The 22329-nt window shown below is 31.0% G+C and overlaps 4 protein-coding genes across 14 annotated transcripts in view; 2 read left to right on the top strand and 2 right to left on the bottom strand.

The window, feature by feature from the left end:
• Window positions 1-6292, top strand: part of yl (Putative vitellogenin receptor yl) — a 31269-nt gene extending 24977 nt beyond the window's left edge. The window contains exons 42-52 of the mRNA XM_076365635.1: window positions 14-252; window positions 340-647; window positions 1403-1642; window positions 2902-3054; window positions 3573-3718; window positions 3820-3911; window positions 3981-4218; window positions 4777-4954; window positions 5401-5701; window positions 5788-5908; window positions 5993-6292. Of these exons, the coding sequence (XP_076221750.1) occupies window positions 14-252; window positions 340-647; window positions 1403-1642; window positions 2902-3054; window positions 3573-3718; window positions 3820-3911; window positions 3981-4218; window positions 4777-4954; window positions 5401-5701; window positions 5788-5908; window positions 5993-6115 (2139 nt within the window). The 3' untranslated portion in view covers window positions 6116-6292. The remainder of the gene's footprint in view (window positions 1-13; window positions 253-339; window positions 648-1402; window positions 1643-2901; window positions 3055-3572; window positions 3719-3819; window positions 3912-3980; window positions 4219-4776; window positions 4955-5400; window positions 5702-5787; window positions 5909-5992) is intronic.
• Window positions 6293-6308: 16 nt separating this feature from the next.
• LOC116431814 (glutathione synthetase) lies at window positions 6309-9847 on the bottom strand. Its single transcript, XM_031987723.2, has 11 exons — window positions 9536-9847; window positions 9232-9415; window positions 9086-9161; window positions 8887-9011; window positions 8767-8809; window positions 8627-8700; window positions 8396-8560; window positions 7287-7440; window positions 7098-7205; window positions 6654-6943; window positions 6309-6569 (listed from the first exon to the last, which is right to left on the bottom strand). Exons 1-11 carry the CDS (start codon window positions 9633-9635, stop codon window positions 6443-6445), a joined length of 1446 nt encoding a protein of 481 aa, XP_031843583.1. The 5' UTR covers window positions 9636-9847; the 3' UTR covers window positions 6309-6442.
• Window positions 9848-9958: 111 nt separating this feature from the next.
• On the top strand, window positions 9959-19914 carry Psi (P-element somatic inhibitor). 11 transcript variants are annotated; one of them, XR_012998262.1, is made up of 16 exons: window positions 9959-10293; window positions 10973-11051; window positions 11269-11490; window positions 11700-11829; window positions 12969-13223; window positions 13329-13500; window positions 13605-13811; window positions 14087-14270; window positions 14370-14527; window positions 14609-14723; window positions 14798-14959; window positions 15030-15238; window positions 15320-15608; window positions 18858-19126; window positions 19305-19401; window positions 19508-19914. XR_012998262.1 is itself a non-coding variant. In XM_076366125.1 (14 exons), the coding sequence occupies exons 1-13, from the start codon at window positions 10210-10212 to the stop codon at window positions 15581-15583; spliced, it is 2241 nt and encodes a 746-aa protein (XP_076222240.1). In that variant the 5' UTR covers window positions 9959-10209; the 3' UTR covers window positions 15584-15608; window positions 18861-19914. The 11 variants fall into 11 exon arrangements, 7 of the variants coding, with proteins under 7 accessions (XP_076222240.1, XP_076222239.1, XP_031843579.1 ...); XR_012998260.1 differs by having other exon boundaries at window positions 19305-19413; XR_012998261.1 differs by having other exon boundaries at window positions 18858-19401.
• LOC116431857 (GMP reductase 1) lies at window positions 18505-22258 on the bottom strand. Its single transcript, XM_031987872.2, has 6 exons — window positions 22033-22258; window positions 21536-21655; window positions 21138-21395; window positions 20849-21037; window positions 20355-20557; window positions 18505-20278 (listed from the first exon to the last, which is right to left on the bottom strand). The coding sequence occupies exons 1-6, from the start codon at window positions 22117-22119 to the stop codon at window positions 20083-20085; spliced, it is 1053 nt and encodes a 350-aa protein (XP_031843732.2). The 5' UTR covers window positions 22120-22258; the 3' UTR covers window positions 18505-20082.
• Window positions 22259-22329: the final 71 nt, after the last annotated feature.

Here is a 22329-nt window from a genome sequence, read left to right as displayed (position 1 = left end):
TTTTATTGCTAAGGTCGACTGTCCAGATGGCTCCGACGAAGGTGAAATGTGCCAAAGACGTTCGTGTACGTCTGAAATGTTCACGTGCACCAATGGCCGTTGCATCGATATTAATTTAAAGTGCAATGCAATTAACGACTGCGACGATAACAGCGACGAACGTTATTGCACAGGAAAAGCCAGCACCTCCAATTGCACCGCGGATGAATACAGATGTTACAATACAGACATATGTCTTCCCAAACAAGCAAAGTTATTAGTTTTCTATAACGTTTTCTTCGTGATATTAACAGTTATATCGTTATTAATATTCTTCTTGAAATGAACTTCGTTCGACAGGTGCGATGGAGTTCAAGACTGCCCGAAAAACGATGACGAGCGTAATTGCGCTCGATGCCAGAGGGGAGAATACGCTTGCGACAATAAAGTTTGCATCTACGAATCCTGGGTGTGCGATCAGATCGATGATTGTGGAGACAAATCCGATGAAAGAGATTGTGACGGCGGTAATTCGAGAAGAATCGCTGTCAACGCCGCTTCTAATTGCCAGGAATTCAAATGTTCCAACGGAATTTGTCTTCCCTTTGAAAAAGTCTGCGACGGGAAACCAGATTGTCCAGATCAAAGCGACGAATTCGAACAATGCGGTGGGTTTCCAACAGTAAATGCCAGAGTTAGATGTTACTGGAATTTGTTTTCAGAGAATATTTACCTGAGATAATTAACGCTTGAACTACTGACTGTTTTATATAATTAATCTGTAATTCTTATAAAAACTATAACAATAGATTTCTTTCGGTTTCTTCATACGTTCATTATAATATTCGAGTGAAATTAACGCTTCAACTACTAACTATTTTATATAATTAATCTGCAATTTTTATAGAAATTATAGCAATAGATTTCTTTCAGTTTCTTCATACGTTCATTATAGTATTCGAGTGAAGTTATTTTCAAAATCATTTCAAATATTTGACACTTTTAAGATATCAATCATTCTGAAATAAGAATACTGATATTCGCCATTTTGAGGGATGCGTAGTTCTAGCGTTAACGCCTTACTAACCGGTCACAGTTTAACTCGTATTTCTGCAGTCTGAGTCATTCACGAATTCTGTTACGTTTGCATTTTGTTCATTTTTATCCAGTTCGGGAACATAATTTTCGAAACGATATATATGCGACTTTCTAATATTTTATATTGCCATATTATTATTATGATAAATAACATTATTATATAATTAATATGATAATCGAATATAATAGTATTCGAATGTAAAATTTGGAAACATAATTTCGTTACATATTACAAAACCTGTTTCTTTCACAATTAAATTATAAAGAAAATTTCCTTTTCGAACGTTCGAATATTTCCAATTTAATCTATAACACGTCCTTACAGCACTCTCATGCGCAAAGAATAATCCTTGCAAGCACGTGTGCCATAAAACTCCCCATGGTCCCGTGTGTGGTTGTCAAAGTGGTTATAAATTGGACAGCGATTTGCAATCGTGCAAGGATATCGACGAGTGTGAACTTAACATTTGTTCGCAAGTTTGTCACAACAGCATTGGGTCGTTCACTTGTTCCTGTCATGAGGGATACGTTCTCCGAAACGATAAAAGGTCTTGTAAAGTGGCAGGTAAATAAATGTCTTTTAATATCGTAGTTGGCAATAGTTGATCGTCGCTTGTATTGTCACTTAACACTAAAACTACCGTGCAGTTAGATCGACTTTTCGAAATTCCTCTATAGAAAATCCAAGAATGCATCTATCGAGACTTTAATTGATTTACAATTCAGTTTGCGTATTGCTAAATCAATTTCTTTAATAATTTTTCAGAGAAACATCTATTATCTTTATAATAATCGCAAAAAGAAGAAATCAGGAATAGTTCATTTTGACCTGTCCGGTGGTTTTAGTGTTAACACGCGACCAGTGTTTGTTTCAATAACAGTCTTCGCAATTACAATATTTTATTAACATGTTGAACGCCAAACTTTTCGTTTGGGCGACATCGGTGCGTGACACCGGCAGTGTTAAGGTTAAACAATAAACGTTATCATTTTAATGCTTAATTAATTAATCCTTAGCATTTCGAATTTCTTTTGTATTTTCTCCTCGATAAGTCTGTATTATTACGGTATTTTATTAGAAATGCATTTGAAAAAATAGATAGTTTGTAGAGAGCAATGTAAACTATTCTTCGTACTGATAATATTGAAAATAACATAATAATATAATCTATTTGAAAAATATCTTGGCAAAGAGGTACACCTGTGAATAAAACTGACGTTGTTCAATCAGAATTTGCTCGAATCACGATTGCAGGTAAAAACACATGTGAAAATAATTTAATTTCTTTCACGTAAGATACGTGAAGCGTATCGTGACGTAAGAGCGTCACAAATATGAGACACTGGTTACGAAGTTGTCGCTAATTCGAATTTAATTTAACATTAAATTTACGGAACCCGTCAATCTGACAGATATTATATTTTTCAAGCATTATTTAGTAACAGTTTAAGTCGATCTTGATTCGTGCAATTACACGTCCGTGAATCTAGTGTTAAATTTAACCCACACACCGAAAAATGCGTAACATTGAACACACAGTGTTAAAAATATTTCTGCATAAATCTTGAAAAATATAATTATAAGTATAACCAAGTACCAATAACACGTACAGAATCACGTCCCTAATAATATGTCCAAGATCATCAAAAATGAAATTAAAGTCAATGAAATCCCTTAAATAATTACCAAATTAATTTTTTATAAATAAAGTACATTTAAGGAACTTTTTGCTAGTGCCATATAAAAGCAATGGATTGCCCTATTATTTTTTGTTCTCTGGTTACAATATTACAATTACGATAAACTGTTCTTTATAACAATAGGACCACAAATGGAACTAATCGTCGTCGCCGGAAACACCATCAGAAAGTTGTCGCGAAACTTATACTCAATTAAAATCATCTATGAACAGTTGAATTCTGATATATCTGGCATTGACGTGAACGTACAAGAAGGGACCATTTACTGGAGCAATGGTGATAACAATTTTAAGCAATTCATACTTCAAAGATAGCGTGCGAGAAAAGATTGTTACAGTTGACATTAACACGTTGACCACTGGCTCTCGAAATTGCTTGAAAACCAGTATAACGGAAAAACTGATATTAAATCAAAACATTAAGTAGCAGAACTACTAAATAGTCACTTAAGAACTGTGGTATCGAATTATTAATCATTCATTCTAACACCATATGCCTTTATTATGAAAAAGTAACTAATATACAAACCGCGATAAATTCTCGTGGAAATCAATGTGTCAATGAATCTACTGCAGTATTAACGGAGAAAATATTCTTTAACCCATTGCCGCAAACTGTACTAATGCATTTATTTGTTTATTCTTAAGTAATACGAGTCAAAACAAACAATAAAATAAAACTGCGTTTCTGGGCACAATTTTAAAGCTAAAAGTGTGCAGCAATGGGTTAAAGAAACACGATAATTTCTGTTTATATCATCAATGGTACACAGTTAAAAATATTCTTTTTTCTAGATATGTTAAGTACGATTAGTAAACTGCATATGGGAAGCAGAAACCGAAAAATCGTGGCCGGACTTGGAAGACCCAACGCTCTTGCTGTTGATTGGGTTACTGGTAACGTATACTTCAGCGACAACGACCATGTGAGCAGCATCAAGGTATATTAATTCTCAATTCCATTCGAAATACAATCAATTCAATTCGAAATCTATAATTCGAACGAAATGTTCGACTTGTACATTTCGCATAAACATTTTAGGTCTGCAATTTAGATGAACAAAAGTGCGCTAAAATAGTTACCGTTGGACCGCGAAATAAAGCTCTGGCCATTGTTGTTGATCCACAAGAAGGGTATATTTCACTCTATATTTATGTTCCAATTTATTTCCAATTTACTAATTATATAAACGTACAACGCAGGCGGTTATTTTGGAGTCAGACTAATTGGATGCTTTACGACAAACCAACTACTAAAATATATCGGTCCGACACTGCGGGTTCCAACGTAAAGGCAATTGCTAATCGAAACATTGGAATTGTTTCGTCGTTGGTAATTGATCGCACGAGGTCTAGATTATACTGGGCAGACACTTTGTTAAAAACTATTGAATCTTGCAATTTCGATGGCACCGACCGAGCGATATTTTTGAAAACCGACGTAAGTATATGAGAACAGAATGTTTAACACCAGAACTACCAGATGTGTCAAATTGACCCGTTCCTACGTTCTTCTTTCTCAATGATTAAAAACATAACATATGCTCCTCTACAGAATCATTACAGAAATTGATTTTGTAATACTCGGACTGAGTACTTCACTCAATAATTTTAAGTCAATTGAAATTTCAGTAGCTGGATTCTTAGAGTTCCTATACACAAATTTCGAAATGCCGATTTGAGTGGTTGGTAGTTCTAGTGTTAAGATAGTTAAAGTTATTACTGTCATTAACAATTGTTCTCGCTATGATTTCAATGAACAAACCAGCCAAAGTATATAATGAAAGTAATTCGATATTATGGTTCATATTTTTTTAAAGAAGTTAATAATTATCTATCCCATTTCAACGATTCAAATGTCACTCGTTGGGAGTGATAATGACAGGGTGGATAACTATTGTGTTAACAGCTAACAAATTTTCATTCCCTTATCTTCCTATAAGAAAATACTGAACAATAATTTTATATCAAATATTCTAGTATTATTTCAATTTCTCAGGTTTATCAAGCTCGAAGCTTGAACATATATGAAGATAATTTGTATTGGTTAATGGGTACAACTGGTACATTAAAAAAATGCAAATTATACGATGACAAGAAATGTACTACAATTTCCATTGGTATCTCCAGTATCAGCAAATATTTTACAATTTTACACACATCCACGCAATCTACTGGTAAGTTTGACATTTTTCGTATTGTCATAATGTATTGATTCTAAGCGCATCAAGTAACTTTTATCGTGCTTAGATATATACCCTCCTTTTTAAAGTGAAGGAAGTGACTATATAAATATTTCCAACTGCTTTGACAGTAATTAAAAAACAAGGGTCATTAATGCGTTGACTGTCAGGGTGGTCACCGGTGACCGGAGCTTCTAAATTGCTTGAAAAAAATTACAGTAAGAAAATTAACATTGAATCAAAATATTTAGTAACACAAGAAGCTACATAATAGTGTAAAATGAGTACTGTAATACCAAAACATTAATAATTATTTCTAATACTATTTTCCTCTATTACAAAAGAATATATCTTACTATAACAATACGCTCGAAATTCTTGTGGCAGTCAACGTGTTGAAAATAATTTGAAAATTAATTTGTTCTGCATGTTTTACACAGCACAGAATACTTGTAAAGATCACGAATGTGATTACATGTGTGTATTGGGTAAGAATGATTCTACGTGTATTTGCCATGACGGTCGCTCAGAAAGTCTTAAAGGCACTTGTGTACAAGACGCAAATGTAAAACTCAAATTCGAATCGGGTGTGATTGACCAAAAAGGCGAACACATTCGTCAGAAAAGTGGAACGTTGATTGGAGTGATAATCACACTGTTGGCTTGTACGATTAGCATCGTCATATTTGGATACTTTTATTATCAGAAAGTGAAGCCCAACTCTTCAAAAAAATGTCTTAGGTAAATCAATAGAGCGTTTTCTTAATTTCCAAATTCGACAAGTGTTTTCATTTTCTGTAAAAAACAAATATTGCTTTTATTTATAGTATTCATTTCCAAAATTCTACGTATAATCAACAAGACAAGAGCGTAACATCCCTTAACACTCTGTCTGCTTTGTCTCCAGGCGAACACGAATATGTAAATCCGGTAACCCTTGGAATAAAAGTAACATTATCATACTGCGGTAGAATGATTCTATACAGTTATAATGTAATCAACTTACACTAACTTTCGTGTTTCTTAATTTAGAAGCAAGATGAAAAGTCAATGGAGAAGGATAAGAATCGAATGGTGAACATTAATGATTCCGACTATTCCGAATCAGGATCTGAAGATTTAACATATAAACCGAACGCTCGTTTGATAAGTTAAAATATAAATTAATTGAAGCGTTCGAGTGAAATGTATGTATAAAGAATTACGAATGTAAACCGAATTGTGTACATATGTGTATGTGTGTATGTAGATTAATGAAAATTATGTATTGAAAAATGAAAAAGGAGGCTGTTCACACTGTTGTGTAACAATAAATGAAAACAAAACAGCCAATACTACTTTACTTAAATTGCGATAAAAATATATTAATATATTTCATAAGTATTTCTTACATTAGTATTTAAAATATAATTTTCTTGTGTCTTTGAGTTCCATCATTTTAACTATCAACAAATATATAATTAGTAACAAATATAATCTGTGTTACGTAATAAGATAAGGGCCATCAATAGCGCCAAAACCAGCTGCTATGCCACCTTCATTCTCATTTGAAGCTTTTGTCCTCAACATGTGACCTACCTGTTCGTTAATTCTAATATTTTCATGATCTCTGTAAAAGTAAACATCCATGTAATGATATTGTACAACATTCCTGAAAATAGTTCGCTTAAGTCACTGAAATGTACATAATTACCCTATAACAACACCATAAATGCCTAGTTCTGTTACAACATCAAAGAGAGAAAGATCATGATGTTCAAATGGTTCATTCTGAGCACGTACAATATAGTTCTTTTGGGATGGAGGATAAAAACGATCCATAAGTATCCAACCAGTTCTTTCCTCTGAAGTCTTCATAGATTCTAACTTCACTTTTATGTCTTCATTGTAAATATTATTTCCACCGCCTTCTCGTTGTGGCTTAAGAACATATTTCTTAGTGTCTGCGATTGCCTTCTCAATTATTGTGTCACCTTCGTCATTCTATTTCCACCAAATAATACTTATAACCAAATAGAACATCAAATAATCATATAATAAGTTGAAGAAAAATTAAAAGAGGAAGTTTAAATATTACCTATTTAATGCAAATATCGGAATCACTAGTTTTTTTAAATATGTTATCTTACATACTTACAAATTCTAGTGAATAAAGGCCAGCAAATACGTCTTGTATTTGTTTTCGAATATCAACATCTGTTATAAACTTGTTCAGCGCATTAGGATATGCTAAAGATTGCTGTACCTAGAAAGTGTTTCTTTCCCAGTAAGTTATTCAAAAATACTGATACCACTACTATACAGTGTACATCATTAATAAATATACCTTTTTAGTGCCTGCTAGATGATATTGAATAGAAGGACACTTTATTGCTCGAGAACGTTCTATCAATAATCTAATGGACCATTCTTTTTCTGTAGGGTAAGCATCAACTTGGTAACCAGAGCGAAAATAAACTACAGAAACTTCTTGATTTCCACTAAAATATGTCAATAATAATCACCTAATGAATGTTTACTTAATAATGAATAGCACACGTAATCACCATTATTTTCAAACAAGCCGGCGCAGCCCAGTCGAAAACGACACCGATCACGCGCGCGAGTAATCACCCATTCATACCTCACAAGTTTTCCAAAACGCAGTCACTCCACTTTTCTCAAAACAAACCGGTGCCGTCCCGTCGCAAGGCATCCATAACCACACATATGTATAAAATATCACATAAATTTTGAAAATTTAATCTTGGGCTATGATAAACAATTTGGCAATATTACAGAATCCTGACAGAAAACCCAATAGTAATGCAACTGCATAAATCTACCCGTAAAACCGATTTTCATAAAATCAATGTTTTGAACAACTTTTTCCTCCGACAAAAAAGTCGCTTTCTTTTAGTTTGTGTTAATGAATGGAGCTAAATTTTACAGAGCGTGTGTATGGGCGTGACGAGGAAGTAAACCGAAGTATGAGCCTGCATCTTCACCCTATAAAATACAACTCCTCTCATGCTAGACTCTATTATCTAAGTGAAACTCATTTCTATACATACGGAACGCATTTACAAAACTACTGTAATTAACTATAACTGTTGGAACTTTTGGATAAGAGAGTACTTACGTGAAACCCTAAAAGGTCGAAAGCCAAAGCGATGAACGTGCGGTTTGCTTGCGGCCGCTTCACAGTGCGCTCATGTGTGCATATAGAAATCAATGTAGTGGCAGTAACAGCTTTTCGCGATTATCTCGGAAACTAAATGAGAGCGACATATTTGTCAGTGGCGAAAGTTGTTCAAAACATGCATTTCTATAACATTTATTAATCTCAGTGAAATTACACGAAGTCGATCACTTACGCTACTATTACCAATATTTTAGATGCTATATGTAAAGAAATTAATGAAGAAAACATATGAGATGCGAGTGTATACGTACACTAGTAATTCCTTATTGGAACCCAGCCTTGTATCAGCTACTAGACTTTGTAAACTACGCCTGATTACTTTTATATCAGGTTTCAGTTTACATATTTCGAATTCATGAAATCTCTGATCACATATATTGTAAGTAATATCTTCAACAATGAATAATATCACTGCCCTAAAATTTACATTAAGTATATAATAATTAACTATGTTCTTTTACTATACACTAGAAAGTACTTACTGTTTATTGTTATACAATTCCCATGCGTGTATCAACCCTGAACAAAGACCCCTAATAGGATTATTTTCTGGAATCTAAAAATAATGAAAGTTTTAATAAATTTGGATAATGCATTAATATATAATATTAAACATATTTACATTTTTTATTTTGTCTGCATGTCCTAATTCTGATAGGATGTACCTGCAATATACATATACAATAAGAAGAAATATTTAAATATCTATGAACTGCAATGAAATTTATATTAACCAATTTACTTATGATATTGTAAGGCAACTGAAGCTATTCCACCGAAACTGCTTGCGATAGTATTTAATTCAACTTGTTTAATTCCATTTTCATGTAACATATAATCTGACCGTAACAGACCAACACTTATAGTCTATAAAAGAAAAATTCATTTTCACTTACAAAATATAATAAATAACATATCTATGTATCTATATATTATTTTACCTGACTAAATCCTTCCTTATGTACAGTTTCATAGATATTAAATAATTTTGCTGTAAAAGGGTCAGCATCTATTGTGCTAAAAAAAAATGTCATCCCATTAGTATCTACAAATATAGCCACAGAATTTTTTTTTCGAAATTACATACCTCTTCAAACTGTTGACAAGAAATGTATGATTATGTGCTACTTTATGTATAAGTTCATTTAATAATACTTGTATATTTTTTGCCTTCAAAAAATTCCTTTTGGGAAAAGTAGAAGGTAATAGTGTAAATGGTAAAACTTGCACTTGATTTTTATTAAACGATTCTTTAGATCTAAAACTGATACCTATCAACAAGAATAAAATTGTATTTTTAAATGTTAAGATATTGCATAATTGAGATGGTTAACAATCGTAAATTCTCTGTAAAAATTTTAATTTTGTTTGAAATATATGGAAATTAATACCGTGCATAAGTGCCCAATCCTTAGCCTTGTCTATGATATCTTGAAATTCTTCATTTGTAAGTTGCAATTGAATGCAAGGTTGTAAACGTACAATTTCCATGGCTGTGAAGGTTTTACACGCTGTATGTGCTACTGAAAAATGTCCTTATCATGCTTTATCTGTCAATTAATACCTGAAATGACTCGCATGCGCATTTAAAATTTCAATGTTCCGCAACTGTTTTCATCACATGTCTCGGCATTAGAAATTATTAGTTCTGGTACGACGTAGATACGTAAAACATCAAAGTTTCCTATCTGTAAGGATAACGCTATAATTAAGGCGTATGTAGTTATTGTAGATTTGCCTTAAATTCTACTAAGCGAACTGGCATCAAAAACTGATCGCGGCACAGTTATTTTTAACTGTCGCTTATCTTTAGAACTGTGTATTCTATGACCGACGCTTGCGCTGTGATGTCCTTTCTGTGAAAGCACAGTTCTTTCACACGTAAACCTGTGATTTGGACTATTGTGTACTTTCAAAGTAGTATATTGAAATATTTATATTTTGTATGAAATACGTTTCAAACGTTACGTATTAGAGTGAATTTACATAGACACGGTTATTAATAGTTGTTTGCAGAGAGAAATATTGAAATAGTTTCATTGGTATTGCTGCTTCATGTTCCATTATGAGTGACTATTCAGCGGTTGCTCCGCCTCAAAATTTCAGCCAGAGCTCCGCGTTTGCGGCGGCTTTGCAGCGTGCAAAACAAGTAAGTAAATACGTAAAATTAACGTAATATCGGCTACCTATGAATTCAAATCTGTTACGTCGGCTATACAGTATTTTTCATCTTGATAGAACCATACGTTGTCTAAGATCGTTAGACTTTTATACTGATAAAATTGATTATTTTCAAGTAATTAATTTATTCTTTAACGTGCGATTAGCTTTGTTAAAAAAAATTTCCGAGATAAAATAATTTTGTAAAATGTTTTTATTGTTAAGTAATCTACGTTTATTTCGTCGTTTATGTTATCTAAGCCAGAGTGTTTATATTCATACTGACTATATAGTTTATGTACACTTTAATTGTTAAAGTATCGCATGATATGTCATCGTACGTTTGAATGTTTGATTTAAACATAGTTATACAATAGTTAGATCATAAATATTTATAAAAATTTATGGTTTTACTGATTTATTCGGGAAAAGAAAGATGTAAAGTGGAAAATTTATTTCCTCTGTAGAGTGTTCTATTAAATTGGAAATAATAGGACTCTTCGAGTGAATCTGAATAAAATTTTAATTTAATTAAATTGTAAAACAGAAAATGTAATTTTAATGAATTTGATGCATTTATGTATGATATAAATGCATGAATGCTTATAATTTTCCTTAATGTTTATGAATTTCTCACTATTTATGTTTTGTATGGTATGAACTTTTAGATAGCTGCAAAGATTAATCCCGCTAGTGCTCAAAATAACCAAGATGCGAAATTGAAACGTCCTCTTGAAGATGGTTCAGGTACATATAATTCTTTTGTTTTATTTTTAATAAGTAGAAAATAATATTAATAATTTTATGTATTCTAAATAAATATATCATCGTACTGAGTAATTAACTATTGTAAATATCAAGAGTTTTACGCCAGTATCAGAATTATTTGTTTTATAAAAAAATATCACTTTTAATTTCCTAAGGATGTATATAACTTTATTTATGATATGTCTCGAATTTGTAGACATTGACCAAATTATCCTTATAGAGCCAGAGGCTAAGAAAATAGCGTCATTAGTAGCAGACCCGTTAATAGGGCTTCGTGGTCCACCGGGAAGTAACTCATTAGGTGATTCAAATAATCAGAGTGGTAGAGCAGGGCAAGCAGGATCATCAGGACCCTTGGGGAATGTGGGAGGTATTTGTAACGAAGATATCAGAGTTCCCGATAAAATGGTTGGTTTAAGTAAGTGAAAACAAAAAAATAATAAGTCTTTATTCCTCATGCAACCCTACTATCGAATACAAATGTACATATTTACATTGTTCTACTTAAGGAAGAATTATTTATATTTCGTTTCATAACATATGAAACAATTCGATGATGTTTGCAATTATTAAATTAGGAGTACTCTTTATTTTATACATTATTAATTAATAACAATGTGTTTGCAGTAATTGGAAGAGGTGGAGAACAAATAACAAGATTACAAAGTGAAACAGGATGTAAAATACAAATGGCACCCGAAAGTGGTGGGCTACCTGAACGTGTTTGCACGTTAACTGGGTCAAGAGAAGCTGTCAAGTAACTTCATTTTCCCTTCTTATTTTGTTAATTTAACTACTTTGTATGCAATGCATTTTTTACTTTGAACTTTCACCTAGAGGACAGGATTATTTTCTGATGCTACAGCAAGTAGCATTTATTAATTATATTAGAAGAAACAAAATATATATTTGTATATATACTTATGTACAATGTATATATGTGTGTATACATGTATTGTATATATGGTTTATATACAGAGTTATATGTGCATACGCATAAATATGTATTTATGTTTGTGTATGTACATATTTTCCATTAAGTGCATATACAGAAATCTCCTCGTATGTTATATATATATATATATATATATAAAAAATTCTTTTGAATCTAATTTGCTGAAATAACAAGTTGTTTGTTCACTTTTACTATGACATTTCCTAGAAACGCCTGAAAGAATCAACTATTTATTTTAACAACGTGATTTCGAAAATTTCATTTTGGCGTTAACATAAGATTACAGTGCTTTGTATACAGAAAATGTGTCTATTAGAAAGTGTGTTTCTCAATGCAAATAGTTTCTGTATGTTTAGTATACCTCATGTGCTATCACTTCATGTTAACATCGATTTCTCCAATGTAGGTTATATGCTTACGCATATTGAAATTGTCAAATGTTTTACAGAGTCTTTATTTAGCTCCTGGATGTGAATAGCGGGCTCATACTTCTTGACTTTACATATGCTTCTGAACATTTTATCATTGAGAATTTACGGATAAGTTGTGGCTTTTGATTTGATAATTTTGTACTTACTAATAGTTTTTTGCTTTCAATAGGATATGGAGAAAGAAGGAAGAAAGGAGGATAGGATATGCATGGGGACGAGTTATTCGCAACAGGAAGAAAATTGAATTTTTTATTTATTTGAATCTGCTTACGATTAAGCCTATGACATTTTAACATGAAATTTAATTTTATTATCTACTTAAGGAATAATTCCTTGTCGAAGAAAAAATAATGTGACATTTATAAGTTATTAATATTTTGGCACACTGTAGACATCTCATTATGTGTTGCAAACAAAATATATTTAAATTACTATACATTAATAGATTACATTTGTATTAAAAGAAAGTATTCAAAGTTATATTGCACACGTAAACTGTATATGTTTCAGCCGAGCTAAAGAATTGGTACTGTCAATTGTCAATCAACGAAGTAGAACTGAAGGGATTGGTGACATGAATATGAGTGGTAGCGGCAGTGGAATGATGGGACATCCAGGATTTGTTGAAATAATGATACCTGGACCTAAAGTTGGTTTAATTATTGGAAAAGGGGGAGAAACAATTAAACAACTTCAGGAAAAATCTGGTGCAAAAATGGTTGTTATTCAAGAAGGTCCATCTCAAGAACAAGAAAAACCTTTGAGGTAATAATTCAATTTGTTGTTTATTAACCGATATCCTGAACTATTGTCCAAATATATAAAAGTTTGAATAGCAATAGAAGCTACATCGTATCTTGTTTCGTGTAGGATAACTGGTGATCCACAAAAAGTTGAATATGCCAAACAATTAGTATATGAATTAATAGCTGAAAAAGAAATGCAAATGTTTCATAGGGGTGCAAGAGGCAGCGAAAGAAGTGGGAATTATTCAAATGATAGTAGTTTTAATCATGGTTCTGGAACCACTGACGGAGTAGAGGTATTAATATATTTTTTTAATAAATAAATAATGCACAAATATTTTCGTTCAGAGAGATTTTTCAAAATGAATAGAACTCTACATAAAATACATTCATTTATTAGGTACTTGTTCCAAGAGCAGCAGTAGGTGTTGTCATTGGTAAAGGTGGAGATATGATTAAAAAAATACAGGCAGAAACTGGTGCAAGAGTACAGTTTCAACAGGGAAGAGAAGATGGTCCTGGCGACAGAAAATGTATACTGTCTGGAAAGCATCAAGCAGTAGAACAAGTTCGTCAACGTATTCAAGAACTTATTGATAGCGTAATGGTAAATATGACACTTTACATTAATCAATCTTATTCTGATATTTTATATATATATAAATAACTCATATAAAGAAAGAGATTCCAATTTAAAAAGAATAGTGTTACTGCCGAAGGCACGTGCATATAAAAATTTATGGCTGTAAATATATGTAGAATATTATACCATTCATTTTTATCCTGTAATATTTCTTTTCAACTTCAACCACAAAACAGATATGGCTTGTAATAATTCCGCGAATCACCCTGTATATATCAATCTATATTTTTTATCTCTAGAGAAGAGATGATGGTAGAGGTAACATGAATGCAAGAAGTGGTCCAAGAGGCAACGGATTTGGCGGTAACCGTAATCCAAATGAATATGGTGGATGGGATAGACGTCAAGGAGGACCTATGCAAGATAAGATAGAAACCACATTTACTGTTCCATCCTCGAAATGTGGTATTATCATTGGGAAAGGTAAAGTTCCAATATTTATAATTGAACGTATTTTGATATAATGTAACAACCTTAACATCTATAATACAACAGTGTAACCATTCATTCTAATCGTCATAGGTGGTGAAACCATCAAGCAAATCAATCAGCAAACTGGAGCACATTGTGAATTAGATAGAAGAAATCAAAGTAATGAAAATGAGAAAATTTTCATAATTCGAGGTAATCCTGAACAAGTGGAACACGCGAAAAGAATATTCAGTGAAAAACTGGGCATGGTAAATATTGTGATGACATAACTGCTAAGTGTACATGTGACAAAAACACTATATATTATTTTCTTATTAATTATACACAAGGCTCCAGCTAACACATCGTTCACAAGTACACAAGGTGCAATAGGATACAATCCAACTTGGAATGCTGGAACAGCCTATCAGGCATGGCCAAATCAACCACAAACTGCAGATACAAGTACATCTATCTTTGTTTTCCATTAAAATGGCACGAGTACTAAAATTAAATTATATAATGATCTGTTGTTAAAGGCACAGCAAACCAAGCTCCTGTTCAAGTAAATCCACAAACAGGGCAACCAGATTACAGTGCACAATGGGCAGAATATTACAGGTCGTTAGGTATGCACAGGGAAGCAGATATGATAGAACAACAGGCAAAACAGGGGAAACAAGACCACAATCAACAATCCGGTAAACTACAGTCATCTTATTTTGATATACACAAAGCTTGAATGTATGTTTAGAGTATCTATGTCTGCAGGAAATGCACCAAGTCAAGCTAATGCTTCAACAACGGGTAATGCTGGACCAGCTCCACAACCACAGCAAACACAACCGCAACAACAACAAACAGGAGCTACTCAAAATGGAGGTCAAGCAGATTATAGTGCACAATGGGCAGAGTACTATAGAAGTATCGGTAAAATAAAAGAAGCCGAAGCTATAGAAGCTCAAATGAAAGCGGGAAAGGTATATTGAAAGCTGAATATAAGAGAAGAAAATGAATCAAAGTGATTATAATACGATAAAGTAATATGTTCAATTTTTCAGTTGGGAATGCAGAATAATCAAATGGCTCAACAACAAATGCAGCAAAATATGCAGGGGCAATCAGGTCCGGCAGGTGCAGCTCCTAACGCTTTTCCACAAGCTTATGGAAATTACCCGGCAATAAATCCTGGTTCCACACCGGCAAATTATTATGCAGCGGCGGGAGCTGGATCTAACACACAACCACAAGCTGGCCAACAAAATCCGTCTTTTCCAACTGGCTATCAAAACTACCCCTATTCACAAACGAATTCAGAAAGTTAAACTTCCATCGAGGAGAACCTAAACTGTAAGTATTCATTTTTAATTAATATAACACATAGTCAAGAAATTGTATAATATAAAAGTTTCTTTTTAATATTATAACAAAAATATATTGGCAGTTCATTAGTAATTCTACTTTGACGTTAGCGATAAATTCATGAATTTTTATAATAGTATTAAATATACTTTTTGTATCATACAGTTTCTTCTAACATTCGCTTTTATATTAAGTCAATGTAAAATTGAGTGCACTAAAACATGTAATGTTCAAATACTTTGAGGAATCTTTTAAAAACTGTTTATCACATTATAAATAAATGTTTTAAAAAATTATTAAAAAACATTCGTTTCGTATCTAAAACACTAATGGAATTCAAGTGCAAAGTTTCTCAATGAAATTTAATTCGATACGGATCATCTAATTTAGAAATGTCTCGTAGCCCGAATTATTTTTAAGTATAAAAGAAGATTGTATGCCAAGAAAACTTTGTAGTTGAAATTCTTGTCGATGTGATTGTCATACATGGCGTATATAAAAACTAGACAAGTATAGTCATATTTCATGAATATTATGCATATGTTGTTATTATTGTTGTTGTTGTTATTATCACTATTATTATATTACTATTATTATTATTATTCTCATTATTCTTATTATTATTGTTGCCATTATCATCATCATTACTGTCATCATTATTATTACTATGATTACTGCACTTGTTATATATAAATCTTACAGTATTAACTTACAAGTAAATGAAATCAAATTTACTATTTTCTACTCACGACACATGATTACTACTATTTTGTGAAGTATGTAACACACGCACACAACATAATTTAGCGTTAATGTGATATTCACCCATGCATATACAATATTTATTTTTTAGTACGTTCAACCCGCAGCCTATTTCTAACCGGTTGACGTACATAAAAGTTGTCTAGTTGATGTTTAGCGGTTTCAATTTATCGATGATGTACAATTGTGTCTATGAAATTTAATTATTATCCGTTACAGCGGATTGAACGTGTTAATTATATATGATTTTATCATACACTATTATATCACTTATATTTATATTGGCTTGATATTTATTGTTTATTATGAAAATCAATGGTGTAAGAAGAAGGGTATGTTATATGCGCGCTGATGACTGTTGATACTTTCAGGGAGTTGAATGTTCATAAAATTGATAAATTCGTGATACATTGATATTTTCTCTGGTTATTAAAACAATATATTTTACACCTTTGAAAGTAAATTTATAGTTGCGTATGATTCATGTGTTTTATTATAATTGTTTGTTTATTTCAGATAGTTTTCAGATAGTTTCCCAACGGGATGCGGTTAATGCCTGCTGTAACTTCATATACTGTTTACAATAAATTACGATAGTTAATCGCTTCGCAAAGTCCATACACTTTAAAAAATGACATTAGAATCGACTATGTTTTATTTATACCATAATATTTTGTGTTTTTTTTATACACAAAGATATATACATATTGTAGGATACTCATGGTTTAATTTTAAGTAACTGAGAAATGCCAGAATTTTAACATTAGTATTGGCATGATGTCTACTTGTGTTTTACTTATATATATATATATATTTACTTCTATACTATTGTATGTATTTTTGTTCCATAACACCTGATTGTAATATAAATTGAAACTGGCAGGTGATGCGGCAGGTCAGAAACAGGAACGAGGAATCAACAACAATGTCCATACTATGCTTCCCATTTATCATTAAAGATACTAAAAATTATCCTTAAAATGTATTAATAAGAGAAACATTTAGATACTTATTTCAATATGTCATTTATTTATGTTTCACTGTCTCATTCATAAAACATTTCCCTTCAGTAAATTACAAAACATTAATAGCGTAAATGGCTGTAAAGACAGCTAAGATTGTTTTACTTATTATGTATGCAAGAAAATATGATATACATATGGTGGTCTACGTACACATATACATACTATTATAACAATACTAAATACAATTTTACCTTGGTTCCTTTGCATTTTTTTATCAAGTACCACTACTATTTTTAGATTTTTGGAGCTGCCAAATGTAGGAATGTGTATACCCGTGCTTCGATAAATCTCATCAAGGGGATCTACTGTTTAAAATTTTTTATTCAGCAATCTATGTTTATATTCAAAGGAGTCAGGACCTGCAAAACTGGAGAGTTATGGATGGCATATCAAATCACTGTTTCTTAACATAATTTGTATGATCATATATATTGTTTATTAATATTATTGAATGATTATTCACGTGAATTTAATAATAATAATAGTAATAGATGATGATAATAATAATAATAATAGATAATCATTGGCGAGTTTTACTAGTCATGTAAAACAATGACTTCCAAATTACTTTATTTTACAAATATTGAATTCATATATTTCCAATATTTAAATATGTCTATCTGTTAAAACTGAATGTCAAAAATCAGAAACAAAAAATTTATATATTATTTCTAGCGATTAGCAAATTATAAAACATATGTTTCGCGATTGTTTATCATATCTGTACTTAATATTATTTGCTCTGTGTGTACATTGTTAAAAGGAGACCTATTTACGAAAGTAATGACCAACATATTTTACTTACATTTAGTTGAAACAACAATTTGACCATGTATATAATTAAACTTGAAATTCATGAAAGTAAAAACAATCATCCCTTTATCATTATTTACCATTTCTTCAGTTATAAATTTATTAAACACATAGTTATAGACAAATATTATTATTGAATAATGTCTTATAATTTGCACTTTTTCTTCAATGAGGAAGTATTACATTTTTTTTTTCAAAGGTAAACAACATCATTATATACTTCATTATATACACATAATAAATAATGTATTCGACACGAATTTTTTATTCATAAAATAATATCGTTATATAAATTCTAGAAATCTTTATTTTATTTAGATGTGAATACATTTAATTTTCAGGATGAAATTATAAATATTGTTCATTATTAAATAATATAATAATTTTTAGTTATGTTATTAATACAATTTGTTATTTAAATGACTTAGTGTATATGCATATATAATATAACAATAATATACTTCTAACAAAATTTTGTAAAAATATGACATTATAAAAATATAATTTTCCTTGGTTGTATCTGACATCCATGCAATTAATAAAATTAAAAAATTAATGTCACCTTACGTTTTCATAGTATTATGTATAAATGATTAGTTGGTAAATCTTTAAATTTGATTTACTCTTTTTGTTTCAGTAGTCAGTTAAAACGGCACTGGTTTGGTATGATTTTATTTCCACTTTATCAATAATTTTTTACCAAGACACTGAATCTATTACACGTATTATCACGTTTTAAAATTTGGATAAATATGACTGAAAAGTTTATAGTATCTAAAATATAACACCAACTATGTAAATGATAGAAATTTATTTTATTTTATACTATTGTACAGTAAGACAATTTATATGTAATGTATGTGTTCGGGCAGTGTATTTTGTATATACCCATTGCAGTTTATTGAAGTAAGTAAAAATAAATATTACCTACTTAAAGCCATATAAAAAATGAAATCTTTTTGTATCCTGAATTAAACAAACAATTTAAATGTATTTAATATGAACTGCATTTTGAACATGTCATTTTTAAATATAATATATAATATGATAAACCAATGTATAAAAAATAATAACAATGTTTCAGGAGCAAACGTGACATGCACTTTCCTATACTTCTACTGAGAGAAATCAATTAGTATTGTAAATAAAATTTATAAAAGGAAACGAATAAATTTGTAAAGGTTTGTAAAGAGGTTTGTTTCTAAGAAAAAAATTATGAACTTTGTTTAACAAATTATATTTGCTAATTTTATTACACATAAAGTAATGGTAACATAATTATTTCAGCATTCCAGTTTTCAATATTTTATAGAATCTAATTCTTTACTTGGCATTCAAATACTGAATAAGGTAATATATCAAAGTATTTTGTACTACAAACACGTATATATTATTAGTAAACTTGTTTTATATACAAATATATATTTAATTAACTCTTTTAAAATATAAACTATGTAATTGCACAAAATTATTTGGAAATATGGCAATTTTAAATATTTTGCTAAAATTAATTGTTCATTTGATGAATTATAACTTTCGTGTTTTTTTTTGTTAAATAGTATAACAATACAAATGCTTCTGTACACAATGAAATGTGCATTATTTATAGAAAATATACAAATAATATAATAAAATGTATATTTGTGCTTTAAGCATTCATTGCTCTGTTTGAACTCATTAAATTCAAACGTAGTTCGAAAAAACTATTCTCACAGCATATGTTTATCTATGTTAATTAAAGCCTCGAAGATTTTATACAAATATTATTTGCCAGCAAGTAATATTAATTTAATAATCGACTTCAATAAGTAAAGCATTCTTTTTAAATTTGGTTTGCAATAAATTAAATTATTGAGAAAACTTCAAAGTTCTGGTGGTGGACCATACATAGGGTTTAACTGTTGTGTACAACGTATGAATGTAGCGCGGCGAGGTAATTCACGTAATCGTTGTGCACCTGTGTACGTGCATGCAGAACGTAAACCACCTAGCATGTCAAGAATAGTATTTTCTACTAAACCTTTATAAGGCACTTGTACAGTTTTTCCTTCTGAAGATCTAAAAAGGAATACAAATTGATTAAAATTAAGAAAATGTAGTATGTCACAATTATTTTATCAAGTATACCACATACCTATATTCTGCAACCCCTCCAGCATGCTTCTCCATCGCAGTGCTTGAAGCCATACCATAGAATAATTTGAATTTTTTCCCATTTTTCTCTATAACTTCTCCGCCACATTCATCGTGACCAGCAAACATACCACCTGCCATCACAAAATCTGCACCAGCTCCAAAAGCCTTTGCTAAATCCCCAGGACAAGTACAACCTCCATCCTAAGAAGAAACGTCTTTGGAATTATATAACAGAACAATCATATTTCTACAACAATCACTTAAGGGGGGATACCACCTATAGGTGTCCTAAACATAGGTAAACTTTAGGAATTTTTTTGTTGATAACTACATTTTAAATAATATATTTTTATTTATAAATCCATATTTATAGTGAAAAAAATCAGAAGTTTTCACTTAATAGTTATCAACAAAACATTCCTGAAGTTTACCTATGTTTAGGATGTCTATAGGTGGTGTCTCCCTTAAAGGTAAACAAATAAACAAATTTACCGATATTATGTGCCCCTTCAAGCCATGAGCTGCATCTGCACATTCAATGACAGCACTCAGTTGTGGGTATCCTACACCTGTCTTCATTCGTGTAGTGCACACAGATCCAGGGCCAATTCCAACTTTTATTACATCAGCTCCAGAGAGTATCAGCTCTTCTACCATTTCTCCAGTTACCACATTACCTGCCTAGGCAACAATAATTAATCTTTATATTCCATACATAGTACACATTAACACTAAGTAGTCGAATAATATTTTTTATAATATTATGTGTAAGATTACTTACAATTATTGTATGATTGGGATACTCAAGTCGCACTTTCCTAACATATTCAACAAAATGCTGTGAATATCCATTAGCAACGTCTAAACAAATAAAAGATAATTCAGGTACAGTTGCTAAAACGCTTGATAATCGCTCGTAGTCCTCCTTCCCTGTCCCAGAACTTGCAGCTACATTTTTGAGACAGTTGGGATGTTCAATAGCAAAATTTTTCCACTCTTCCGCTGTATAATACTTATGAATAGTAGTGAAGAGTCCATACTAAAATGCATACTTTAATTATGATACTTTGATTTATTAAATTGAACTACTCAAGACACAATAATAAATTATAAATAATAATTTCAGGTATACATTATTTCATCACAATAAAGTAAACACTATAAATAATTACAATATACCTTCGACAAAGCTTTTGCCATTTCAAATGTTCCTACAGTATCCATGTTTGAAGCCATCACCGGTATTCCTTTATAAGTTTGTTTAGAGTTACGAAATGTGATTTCTCTGAACAAATCAACCTAAAAATATAAAAATCATATAGAAGTATTATTAAACTGATATAAAATTATTGAAAACAATTTTCATTCCTTCCAAATAGGTTTAATAAATGATTAAAAGAATGAAGATATTTGAACAATATATTGAAGTATAATAATGATAATATAACTCTTTGTAAATGAGTATGATATACATGTTATACAAATGATTTGTAACATTTGTGTTACAAGGATATACACATTATAACTTCAGTATAAAAAAACTTGGGCGTGTTATGCCATTATAATTGTAAATTACATTAGACATTCATAATGCTGCAAGTTTCATTAAAAAAATCAAGGCAAGACACATAGTTAGGTATTTATCAATTTCTTTCGTTTTTAATTATTTTACTTACATCGGATCTGCTTTTTAATGTACTCCTCTTCGGGCGTAATAAAACATCTTTGAAATCTAATTTGATGTCGTATATAATATTAGGCATCTTAATGGATTTTTCCGATTACTTCACTTTCAGCGTACGACTTCGAAGGAGTTCGAAGGGGAATAGCGACTGCACGTACCGAGTCTCACGGTTTTGTTACTATCTCTCCAGATACGAACTATTAATCGTGGTTCACATAACTTTAATAGGAGCATCGAGAAACGTTACTATTGGTTGGGTACTCCAAGTAGAAAAAAAATTCTAATAAAA

The sequence above is a fragment of the Nomia melanderi genome, chromosome 3 (genome assembly GCF_051020985.1).
Source record: "Nomia melanderi isolate GNS246 chromosome 3, iyNomMela1, whole genome shotgun sequence".
Lineage (NCBI taxonomy): Eukaryota > Metazoa > Arthropoda > Insecta > Hymenoptera > Halictidae > Nomia > Nomia melanderi.
Note: the sequence above shows the minus strand (reverse complement) of the source record. Positions and strands in the feature narration are given on the sequence as shown.

What these genes read in the sequence shown, in the direction of transcription:
- LOC116431814 (XM_031987723.2), bottom strand. Translation starts at nt 9,635, where the DNA reads ATGGAAATTGTACGTTTACAACCTTGCATTCAATTGCAACTTACAAAT. An exon ending in ATGCAGACAAAATAAAAAAT is followed by an intron (nt 8,701 to 8,766) that starts GTAAATATGTTT and finishes CATTATTTTTAG; the next exon opens with ATTCCAGAAAATAATCCTAT. An exon ending in TCCAATAAGGAATTACTAGT is followed by an intron (nt 7,441 to 8,395) that starts GTACGTATACAC and finishes GACATATTTTAG; the next exon opens with TGGAAATCAAGAAGTTTCTG.
- Psi (XM_076366125.1), top strand. Translation starts at nt 10,210, where the DNA reads ATGAGTGACTATTCAGCGGTTGCTCCGCCTCAAAATTTCAGCCAGAGC. An exon ending in GGGTCAAGAGAAGCTGTCAA is followed by an intron (nt 11,830 to 12,968) that starts GTAACTTCATTT and finishes TATATGTTTCAG; the next exon opens with CCGAGCTAAAGAATTGGTAC. An exon ending in GAACCACTGACGGAGTAGAG is followed by an intron (nt 13,501 to 13,604) that starts GTATTAATATAT and finishes TTCATTTATTAG; the next exon opens with GTACTTGTTCCAAGAGCAGC.
- LOC116431857 (XM_031987872.2), bottom strand. Translation starts at nt 22,119, where the DNA reads ATGCCTAATATTATATACGACATCAAATTAGATTTCAAAGATGTTTTA. An exon ending in TGGCAAAAGCTTTGTCGAAG is followed by an intron (nt 21,396 to 21,535) that starts GTATATTGTAAT and finishes TATGCATTTTAG; the next exon opens with TATGGACTCTTCACTACTAT. An exon ending in TGAAGGGGCACATAATATCG is followed by an intron (nt 20,558 to 20,848) that starts GTAAATTTGTTT and finishes GTTTCTTCTTAG; the next exon opens with GATGGAGGTTGTACTTGTCC.